The following is a 12,517-nucleotide window of genomic DNA, read 5'->3' on the forward strand; positions in this document are numbered from 1 at the left end:
AAACAGATTGTCTTAATATCAATTACTGTGAGTACATAAACAGATTGTCTTAATATCAATTACTGTGAGTACATAAACAGAGTGTCTTAATATCAATTACTGTGAGTACATAAACAGATTGTCTTAATATCAATTAATGTGAGTACTTTATCAGATTGTTTTAATATCAATTACTGTGAGTACATAAACAGATTGTCTTAATATCAATTACTGTGAGTACATAAACAGATTGTCTTAATATCAATTACTGTGAGTACATAAACAGATTGTCTTAATATCAATTACTGTGAGTACTTTATCAGATTGTTTTAATATCAATTACTGTGAGTACATAAACAGATTGTCTTATTATCAATTACTGTGAGTACTTTATCAGATTGTTTTAATATCAATTACTGTGAGTACCTAAACAGATTGTCTTAATATCAATTACTGTGATCAGATTGTCTTTGTATCAATTACTGTGAATACTATCAGATTGTCTTAGTATCAAATACTGTGATATCTTACGCAGATTGTCTAAGTATCAATTACTGTGAGTACTTGTACAGATTGTCTTAGTATCAATTGCTATTAGTACTTACAAAGATTGTCTAAATATCAATTACTGTGAGTACTTTATCAGATTGTCTTAATATCAATTACTGTGAGCACTTACACAGCTTGTCTTAATATCAATTACTGTGAGTACTTACACAAATTGTCTTAATATAAAATACTGAGAGTACTTACACAGATTGTCTTAATATCAATTACTGAGAGTACTTACACATATAGTCTTAATATCAATTACTGAGAGTACTTACACAGATAGTCTAAATATCAATTCCTGTAAGTACTCTTACAGATTGTCTTAATATCAAATATTGTGAGAAATTACACAGATTGTCTTAATATCAATTACTGTGAGTACTTACACAGATTGTCTTAATATAAATTACTCATAGTACTTACACAGATAGTCTTAATATCAATTACTGTGAGTACTTACACAGATTGTCTTAATATAATTTACTGTGAGTACTTACACATATAGTCTTAATATCAATTTCTCTAACTACTCTCACAGATTGTCTTTATATCAAATACTGTGAGAAATTAAAGATTGTCTTAATATCAATTACTGTGAGTACCTACACAGATTGTCTTAATATAAATTACTGAGGGTACTTACACAGATAGTCTTAATATCAATTACTGTAAGTACTCTCACAGATTGTCTTAATATCAAATACTGTGAGAAATTACACAGATTGTATTAATATAATTTACTGTGAGTACTTACACAGATTGTCTTAAAATAAATTACTGTGAGTACTTACACAGATTGTCTTAATATCAATTACTGTGAGTACTTAACCAGATTGTCTTAATATCAATTACTGTGAGTACTTATACAGATCGTCTTAATACACTTAATGAAACAATTATTTCATCTAAACACATTTATATGTAAGAGGTACGACAACAAAGTACACCTCGTCCAAATTTCGAAATAACGTGATATAATAGGTTACCGTGAGTAATGGGAATACAATTTAACGGGTTCGCAAGTCAAGGAAAGTATAAATTATTACGTCTTGAAATTATTAATTATAGCTTACATAACTAAATATTCAATAAAAATAATGACTAAATGAACCAATGAATCAATCAACATTTTTAGTTATATAACTTACTCTCCCATGTACCACATGATGTGGTCCTCGAAACAACACTAACAAAAATATACAGACAGACGGAATTAATATTCAAATCAAACGTCATAACAATCATTTTCTAATATGCATTGCCATTATACATGTACATGTATTAAACTATGTCAATTAAATCTGAAATTAAATCACTTTCTTTTGATACATCCTTTGACGCTTGGATAATTCCAGAATAAAGGAATCTTGTTTCAGTAAATTTTATTTTGATACTGGAAGTTTTAGTCATTATTTTTAAGACCGTAAGTAATATTAACAATGTTTAACGTGTGTATAAAATGTTCTTTTATTTATGTTAATCCACGTTTGTTTCAATTGATTTGTAAACTATAGTATAGCTTTTTGTAAACCGCGCAAGATATTTTATCTGAATATAAGAATCATAGATACCCATTTATAGAGCCATTCCATTTTCATAGTACATAACCAATGTGTTTACAGCCGATTTCAATGCGTATGTAGCTAAAGGTAATATCTTTGGTTAGCTTGCTTGATAGCTGAACCGTGAAGTCACTGTTATATTAGCTAAACTACCCTCCTTTAAGAGTAGACTTGTCCGACAGATAACCGATCTATCTGTATGTAGGACTAGGCTACTTCGAAAGGAGGGTAGTGTACCTTTCATAACAATGATTTCACGGTTCAGCTAGCAAGCAAGCTAACCAAAGATATCACCTTTTGATTCATACTCATTGAAATCGGCTGTAACACAAAATGCAGCTCTTCTTTCCTATGTTTGTTATAGGTTCGGTGATGAAGCATCTGCATACATATCTGTATAAGAAGATTATGCTTATAGGTAAAGCATAAATAAAATAGGACCTAACATCTAGCCTTGTTGAGGAACCTGCTCTAAATTTTATTATGAAATAATATCTCCTATTCTATGCCATTGCTTTATCAGGTTTTGTTTTCGATTTATGAGCTAGAACGTCCCTTTGCCTTTCTTTTGCAACTTGAGTTCTGTTAATCACAAACGAGCTAAAAATCGGAAAATCTTTAAATACAATGAATATGCAGTTTAAGCACCAATATGAATATATCATGAGCAACTAAATCTAAAGCATACAAATGTATATACCAACGGGCGGATCCACAATTTGAAGTCATTGACCGGATCCTCATAGATTTGGCGAGTGGATAGAGACGAATCTCTTTTTTTCACAGATCTTACGCCACATAAAATGATATTTTCATCAAATTGAAGGTGTATACTCTTTAATCTGCCATTGAATGTAACGCCCCTAAACCATTCGAATAGAGCCATGATCATATAGTTCTCATTATTGTTGTTGGAAACCCGTCTGAAGAATCTTGAAAAATACAAAAGAAAAATTGCAATCTCTAGGTATGTTTTATACTTTACTTATCATTACAGCATATCCACACGCTCCATTTACCTACGAGGTATTTTTGCAAGATATGATGTCATATTCTTTTTAAAAACGATCAGAATTTTGACCCGAACCCTTTATTGAATGCAATTTCAAAATGTGCCTTAGAAATTTTATGGACATTAATTGAACACTCGTTTCGGGTCAGTGATTATGTTATTGTTACCTTTAGGTTATTAAATAGGGTTTGTTCGTCTTTAAATTACATTTATCGGAAGGATAGTTCAGTTTACCTAAACATGGACTATTTATGCAATTACAAGTGACTTTTTACAACATGGCATACCAAATTATATAGAAATGCAACGGCATGAAGAAGCATGTTGACCTTTACAAAACTCAAATACAAATGGCGGGTATCTTTTTTAAACACAAATAATCCAATTCAAAGGGACTTTTAAAAAATATAAACCCCTTAAGCCTTCTTTTATATTCTTTCGAAATAATCGATCAATTGTACATCAAATAATACCCAAGAATCACTAGTGAAAGGATACTGACCTTCCGGTGTACCTTATTGACTGGACACCGCCCACGCATACGGGTAGGTTAATGTCCGTCATCAGCAAGTGGAAACACTGAGAGACCTTCAAGTGTCAAACATGATGTAGTGTTACAAAACTAGTATAGTTATTTCATATAAGGTAGGTAAATATTTCCTGGTCTTTAATTCCGAAAGTTCTTCTGTATATATCGCACCCGTCGGAATGATGATGGATCAATTTTATCACTATGGACAAAGGTTTGGAAATTGTAAGTAGTAATTACTCACAATATAGATAGATAATTTTTTATTTCCGATAGAGGACCCATTATAGGCATAATCAGTACATATTTTTTTTTTAGCACACAATTGCAATAGACAATACACAAGAAAAAAAGAAGAAAATATGTAACTAGTGTTATTTCATTAATTCTTTTTCTTTATTTTTGTCTGTAATTTTTTTTTGTGTTTTTCATGTTAAGAAAAACGGAACATGGTAATCAACTGCATGTATAGCATCTAATTTTCCGCGGCAAAAATCAGTTGCGCTAGCTTTGATAGTTCTTCACAATTAAATGAATTAGAAAGAAAATAAATATAAATGAACTTTTTTATATACTGCATGTAATACCCTTTCTTGAAGTCATGCCATACGTATAAGTACCACATGAATTTGCCTTCGGTTCCTATAAAGTTGTGTTATTTTTGGAGACATTGACTACTTCCCAATTGTCATACAAAAATACACTTTAATTGCTGACCTTATTTATTAAATCGCCAGTCTGTTTGAACTCCCCTTTGGGTAACTGTCCATCCGAAGCACAAGTTGCTAATGACGTAGATTTCACTGTGATATGTGTATCTATATCCGGTTAGATTTAAATCTCAGTCGTCCTGTTAAATCAGAAATTAATTCCGAGGATTCCATTGTGTCTGTTTTTGTGAAATCCGAGAAAACTGTTGCAATAAACAATATATCCCCGGATACTTGTATGCTTGTCTTTGTGAAATCCAATATACATGTTCCACTTGACTTAACATCGACGAGTGTTTGTATGCTAGCCTTTGTGAAATACCATTAACCTGTGGCACCACACTTCTGCGGGTGCTTGCCTAGACCTGATTATGTGAAATCCCATTTACCTTGCACTAGACCATACTTCTGCGGTTGTTTACAGACCTGCCTATGTGAAATCTCATTTACCTGTGGCACTAGACCTTACTTCTGCGGTTGCTTACAGACCTGCCTATGTGAAATCTCATTTTACCTGTGGTTCTATACCTTACTTCTGCGGTTGTTTACAGACCTGCCTATGTGAAATCCAATTTACCTGTGGTTCTAGACCTTACTTCTACAGGTGCTTACAGACCTGCCTATGTGAAATTCCATTTACCTGTGGCACTAGACCTTACTTCTGCAGGTGCTTACAGACCTGCATATGTGAAATCCCATTTACCTGTGGCACTAGACCTTACTTCTGCAGGTGCTTACAGACCTGACTATGTGAAATCCCATTTACCTGTGGCACTAGACCTTGCTTCTACAGGTGCTTACAGACCTGTCTATGTGAAATCCCATTTACCTGTGGCACTATCCTTACTTCTGCGGTTGTTTACAGACCAGCAGCTATGTGAAATCCCATTTACCTGTGGCACTATACCCTACTTCTGCAGGTGCTTACAGACCTGCCTATGTGAAATCCCATTTACCTGTGGTACTAGACCTTACTTCTGAGGGTGCTTGCAGACCTGCCTATGTGAAATCCCATTTACCTGTGGTACTAGACATTACTTCTGCGGTTGCTCACAGACATGCCTATGTGAAAAACCATTTACCTGTGGTATTAGACCTCACCTCTGCGGTTGTTTACAGACCTGCCTATGTGAAATCCCATTTACCTGTGGTACTAGACCTCACCTCTGTGGTTGCTTACAGACATGCCTATGTGAAACACCATTTACCTGTGGCTTTAGCCTTTACTTTTGCGGTTGCTTACAGACCTGCCGATGTGAAATCTCATTTTACCTGTGGTTCTAGACCTTATTTCTGCGGTTGTTTACAGACCTGCCTATGTGAAATCCAATTTACCTGTGGTTCTAGACCTTACTTCTACATGTGCTTACAGACCTGCCTATGTGAAATCCCATTTACCTGTGGCACTAGACCTTACTTCTGCAGGTGCTTACAGACCTGCCTATGTGAACTCCCATTTACCTGTGGCACTAGACCTTACTTCTGCAGGTGCTTACAGACCTGCCTATGTGAAATCCCATTTACCTGTGGCACTAGACCTTGCTTCTACAGGTGCTTACAGACCTGTCTATGTGAAATCCCATTTACCTGTGGCACTATCCTTACTTCTGCGGTTGTTTACAGACCAGCAGCTATGTGAAATCCCATTTACCTGTGGCACTATACCCTACTTCTGCAGGTGCTTACAGACCTGCCTATGTGAAATCCCATTTACCTGTGGTACTAGACCTTACTTCTGAGGGTGCTTGCAGACCTGCCTATGTGAAATCCCATTTACCTGTGGTACTAGACCTTACTTCTGCGGTTGCTTACAGACATGCCTATGTGAAATACCATTTACCTGTGGTATTAGACCTCACCTCTGCGGTTGTTTACAGACCTGCCTATGTGAAATCCCATTTACCTGTGGTACTAGACCTCACCTCTGCGGTTGTTTACAGACCTGCCTATGTGAAATCCCATTTACCTGTGGTACTAGACCTTACTTCTGTGGTTGCTTACAGACATGCCTATGTGAAACACCATTTACCTGTGGCTTTAGCCTTTACTTTTGTTGGTGCTTACAGACCTGTCTATGTGACAACCCATTTATCTGTACAGTCTTGCCTATGTGAAATATCATTTACCTGTGGCACCAGACCTTCTGCGGGTGCTTATAGACCTGTCTATGTGAAATACCATTCACCTGTGGTACTAGACATTACTTCTGCAGGTGTTCACAGAACAGCCTATGTGAAATCCTTAGTTTAGCTGTTGCATCATAGAGTCGTCATACTGTACGTCTGATTCTTTGTGTAAAACTGTTTATGTGAAATCCCAATTACATATTGCATCACTTTCTTCTACTTCAGCAGGTGATTTCAGGTTTGCCTTTGTGAAATCCTCGTTACCTTATCCACCAGACTTTATTACTGTAACTACTTGTGTGTTTGCCTTTAACCGGAAATCACAGTTACTGTTGCACCAGACTTTACTTCTGCGGGTGCTTGTATGTCTGTCTTTGTTAAATTACAGATACCTGCTGTACTCAATTATGTAAACATCAAAATGATTTTGTTTAGACTCAAAATTATTAAACAAATCATTCTCCCAGTTCTGTCATCATTTAATTTGTTGCAATCAAAGAGAAAATGAGCCTCATCTTCGACACCACGGATGAACACTTGCATGTACGATTTGGATATGCTTCTCAAATTTGTTAAAAGATCCATAATATCGAACATTTTTGCATTTTTACAATTACCGGTAATTCCAAATAACTTGAATATAACAGTTATTGAACCACACCATCATGTTTTATTCCGCTGAAGGGGTCTCGGTGGCCTAGTGGCCCAGGCCAAGTAGTCCAAACTACTTATTGCTGACATGTCAATACACCGGCGTGGCAGGTTCACTCGACTACAATCTTTATGGACTATAGGATTGTCAGTTTTCCCACCGATGGTCCATATTTCTCTCTGGACACTCCGGCTTCCTCCACCAATAAAAACTGATCGCGACGAACGGCACAATAGTGCTGACGTGGCGTTTAACACCAACCAATCAACCAATAATTGTTTTCACCTGATGTAGTGTTTTAGATGATTTATGTAAATCATATATCAGTTTACTGCTTTTCACGGTTCCCGTAATTGAAACAGAAATATCTTATCAGGCTTATTGTAGGACAGGTCGAATGGTTGAGTCTCTTATTAATTACGTGTACTTCATGAGTTCCGACTCAATCGGGCATGATGATCAACAGATTTCTTTCCAAAACTATTTGCGACCGATATCATGGACACTTTTTCGTATTTTTTTTTATACAACATCGACATGCACTATAATTTGTACGTTGGACTTTCAAAGTCACGTTATAAGAATGATCAAATATTCGACTAGATTACCAGAACTGGTTGGGAATGTTTCAAAATAAAAGGTTTATATAAAACAAACTGATTGTTTCCCGAAATAACCATATAACAGCAACAAAATGAAAGGGCAATTAAAGGGGGAAAACCTTGGAAATGTTACTACTTCCCCCCCCCCCCCCCCCAAAAAAAAAAAAAGAGCATACAAACAAACAACAAACCCACAAACAAACACATATCAACCAAATAAATAAAAAAAAAACCAACAACAACAATAAACTCAATCCTAAATTTCGTTGTATTAATGCCTTTCTAAATAAGGTGTCGCATTTTTATATATATATATCTAAAAATGGTATACTGAAAAACATTTATAAATGTCATTATCAATGATCATCAATTTGATCTTTTAAATTGACATTTACCTGTTTACAGACTATTTACAGCTAGTCTGTGGCTTTCATCTAGACATCATCTAAATTAATAGATTATGTATAAAATCAGATACTATATTGTTGGGTGTACATTATGCAGACCGCGTTATTCTGTCGCTTATCAAAAATTTCTATTTATTGACATGTTACGTCATAATTCCCTACGTCAAACAAAACTAGCCGCTCGGTCCTTGATCTCAACTTGAGTCTGTGAACTTTTGACCTTTTAATTGTTGACCTCAATCTATAGTCAATGAAATAAACAAAACAAATTTATATTAAAGGTAAAATTTCATTCTCTCAAAAGTCAGAATAAAATGAAAAGGATGAACAAATATTGAATGATCGTAATCATCTTTGTACAGCTCGAAAATCATACAAGAAGAAAAAGATTGGCGCAAGGAATTGTGGGTAAACCTACGTAAAGGTGAAAAATTTGTAAGTAGGGCAACTAACCCTGTGTTTACAAATCACCTCGTTGGCACCATTTCTGGTGAAACAGCCAGTATGGACCATTCGGAGATGGGTAAGGATAAAAGATGATTTTCTCATCGTCCCCCACTAATGCATATCTCGATTTTTAGTGTATGTTAATCAATGGAATGCGTACTCGAATTCAACATGTTGTGTATTGGTCGCCATCTTGTTAGGTTGAACGTACTGAAAATTGGGTTCATTTCGGAGGAGTTACATGTACTTTCCTGATTTTGTAATATATTGGAAGGTTTTTATTGTAATTAATAAGTACAGGTAAGAAATTTACTTGTAGACAAAGAATATATTTTGTTTTAAACAAGAAAAATAGCTTTCATTGAATACCTTAAACATTGAACAAAATTTTTATATGATTAGATAATCTGATTATTTCATTAACAACTAAGACATTACTTTAGTTATAATTTGACATTAAATTTGTGACTGTCAACACAGCAGAAGAATGAGAAGAAAATTAAGTAGACTCTGAGTTGCACATAATTTTTTTTTATAATTAAATACACTGTACATCATTGTACATTCTAGCTGCGGAACCGTAGCTCTTAGGTCCTTATGCTATTTTTTGACTATATGGTCCGCAAATAGTCAAAAAAATAGCATAAGGACCTAAGAGCTATGGTTCCGCAGCTATGTACATTCATGATTGAATATGTAATGATTATAAAACATTTTTGCTGGTGCCTACAAATACACAGCTGAATGGATCATTACTTGATGCATTTATTTAATAATTCTGCTGGGGTCAACTATTGGATTAAAGGAGGTGCGACTTCGAAGTTCTAGTATAATTACCTAAAGTATATTTAACTTTTTTTTCTTTCTGAAAATTAATATGGACAATCATGACTGTAAAATTTCGGGTAACACGAATGACTGAATAACACTGTTATTATCCGAATAACACTTGTTATGACCGAATAACACTTGAAATTTTAATATGATCACATATTGGTGACTTTTGAACATTGAATATTAAATAATTATGTATTATCGATGTATTTTATAACTTAAAAATGCTTTACAAAAAGTAGATAAGTTCATAAAGATAATTTTGAATGTAGTGTGTACATCGAACATGGCGGCCATTGTGATTTCTGTGGTCACCATATTCGATGTACACACTAAATTTAGAAGTTTTTTATGAACTTATCTGCTTTCTGTAAATCATTTATAAGTTATAAAATACATCGATAATATACTATTAATTAAGGTGGTACATAACACTACAGGGAGATAACCCTGTAAAGTCAGCTAAACACTTTAATTACGTTGTGTTGTAAAGGGAATATTAAGCTTGTCAATGATCAAAATTGGTGTTTGTCAAACTGCTATATACAAATGTAACCAGTGAAATTTTTCTGACAAAACGGTTGGTTCAAAATTTTTAAAATTTTTATATTTTTGTTAAAGGGTCAAAGTAAATGCATTGGCAAAGTTTTATGAAAATTAAACGAGCCAAATTAACTTTAGTGAAAGTGTGGGTACCACCTTAAAAATCAATGTTTAAAAGTCACCAATACATTTGTATGTTCTAATATTGAAATTCCAAGTGTATTTCGGTCATTACAAGTGTTATTCGGATATTAACGGTGTTATTCTGATCATTCGAGGTACCGTAAAATTTCTAAATGTCAGTAATGAGGTCATATCTGATGATTTCATATCATTACAAAAATTTTCTGGTTAATTTCCCTGATTAGCAAGTTGTTATGCTCAGGTTTGTTATATTTATAAATCATTTATTTATTCTAAACATGTAAAATGTCAAAATGGAAGTTTTTGAAGCAAATAACAGATGCAATTTATTTATAATGTGTCTTTCCCGGTCCATCTAATACATTGAATTATACCTAAATTGCTTCGTTTGACATCTTTAGTTGCTAGACAAACATGTACATTGTATGTGTCTAAGAGAAGAAAATAAATTTTGATTGTATAAGCATATAAAGACAATAAATGGACCAATTACAACAATCATCTTCTGTTTTATTTCTCTCTAGGATTTTTATCATTACATGTACTGTTATTGCAAGTAATTAATGAAATTAAAAGTCAATTAATTGCAAAAATATTTTCAAGGAGCATGTTTAGGAATACCCTTTTAGCAGTCAAAAGATGATCTTGATGATGATAGACATGTTTACAGTTCAAAGAAATGATGTTCGAACCATTGGAATAAGTTGATTAGTCTCAGCAATGTCTATAATCGTTTGGGATTTGTAAAAATTGATTGTGGCTTTTTTCTCTAGTATTTTATAAGCATGTCTACATGTACAGTAACATTGTACTTCCCAGTGGCGGATCCAGAACTTTTCCTAAGGGGGGGCCTGCTGACTGACCTAAGGGGGGGCCCACTCCAGTCATGCTTCAATGATTCCCTATATAATCAACCAAATTTTTCCCATGAAAGGGGGGCCCGGGCCCCCCCCAGCCCCCCCCCCCCCCCCCCCCCCCCCTGGATCCGCCTATGCTTCCAGTCTGTTTTTGGTTTGCACCAACGATCTTACACACATGACATAAGCAACCATTCAAATTCAACAAAAATATCAGCAAATGACAATAACAATGTGAAACCCCAATAATCAGAGACATAAACAATTTCTTTCTTTAGAAACATGGTGAAATCATATACTTAACATTCTTTGTATCAGGGCTCACACTACTTCAGAATTATAGGGAGAAGTGACTTCTCTTTTTGAAACTGATAGGGAGAAGTGGTGAGATTTGAAAGAGAAGTGCTCATTAGCGCGGGTGCGCTACAATGTTTGGATTTTACAATAGTATAAAGGGCCATATGTAAATAATGTTCTTTTTATGTTGTTCAATTCATATGAGTAAAAAATTACAATTAAATTAACATTTGAAATTAAAAGTTGTTTAAGTTTTACTAAGGTTCTTGTGAGAAACTACCAACTAAATATCTAGCACTAAAAAAAAAATTTTTATTTTAAAAAATGTAAAGAAATTATATCAATTACAATTTAATTAAAAATTATCTTGTGTATGAAATTCAGTGTTTCTCATAAAAAAAATATAAAAGTTATTAAGCTGGGCCATAATATATTGATATTAGTATAATAGTCTCAGAGTTAAGCAACTTTAATCAATAGTTTGAAACATTCATAAAAAATATAGGGAATTATATACACCAATCAATTAGATGTAACCAAAAGTCTCTTAATGCGTGTGGGATGCGTAATTTTCCCCTTTGGGATCAATATTCTTCTGTCAGCTGTTCCATCCGTGCGTCCGTAGTAATTATTGTAAAAGTACGGATTTCGGTCATAGCTGGTCCGGTTCAGATCCGTAGTTTAGAAATCGGTCAATGGCGGAAGAATGCAAGAAAATTTACAAAAATAAACGATGTTTGACAAGTTATTTGGAAAGGAACATGACGGTTTTATTGCAATAAATGGATTAAACATTTACTGGAGGCAACTTTTATCACCTTTAAATGAAGTAACAAACTTATTTTGCCGCCGAAATTTAGGTTGATGTACTTTTTCGAGTAACAAGCACCGGAACTTGCATACATGCACGAAGTGATAAAAAGTTGTATTTTTATCAAATAACCTGATACACACTGCAAAGACAATGCTTCAACCTCTTTTCTAAAGATAATGAATAGTTTATGTCTGAATTTCTTTAATTATCAGTTAAAAATTAATGTTTCATCAACTTGGTAAAAATTGAAAATGTCCGATGACGGAAGCGACTGAAAGCGACTTTCGTCAAGAACAGGGCGACTTGTTTTCGCTTTTGGGGGTCGGGGAAAGCGAAGTGACGGTCGGGAGGGCGACTTCTTCGCCCAAGTTGCCTGGTAGCGTGAGCCCTGTTGTATGTTCATGCTTTTATTTCAAAGAAATAACTTTTTATGTTGTTTTTCTGACTTTG

At 34.3% G+C, this 12,517-nt stretch overlaps 1 protein-coding gene across 18 annotated transcripts in view; it reads left to right on the top strand.

Annotated features, from left to right (window-relative positions):
- LOC139511382 (retinoic acid receptor RXR-like) overlaps positions 1 to 12,517 on the top strand; it is a 79,239-nt gene that overhangs the window by 44,572 nt on the left and 22,150 nt on the right. For 2 of the 18 annotated variants that reach the window (XR_011662015.1, XM_071298071.1), the window contains exon 1: positions 8,369 to 8,654. The exons of 10 other annotated variants lie outside the window; for them this stretch is intronic. Coding sequence is in view for 3 of the 8 variants with exons in the window: in XM_071298071.1 (XP_071154172.1) it covers positions 8,636 to 8,654 (19 nt within the window). In the remaining 5 variants the exon portion in view is untranslated. Of the gene's footprint in view, positions 1 to 1,930; positions 1,955 to 8,368; positions 8,655 to 8,739; positions 8,879 to 12,517 lie in introns of those variants that run through there. 6 more of the 18 variants (XM_071298074.1, XM_071298069.1, XM_071298063.1 and 3 more) reach the window with 6 other exon arrangements.

Source organism: Mytilus edulis, chromosome 2 (assembly GCF_963676685.1).
Source record: "Mytilus edulis chromosome 2, xbMytEdul2.2, whole genome shotgun sequence".
NCBI classification, from domain to species: Eukaryota; Metazoa; Mollusca; class Bivalvia; order Mytilida; family Mytilidae; genus Mytilus; species Mytilus edulis.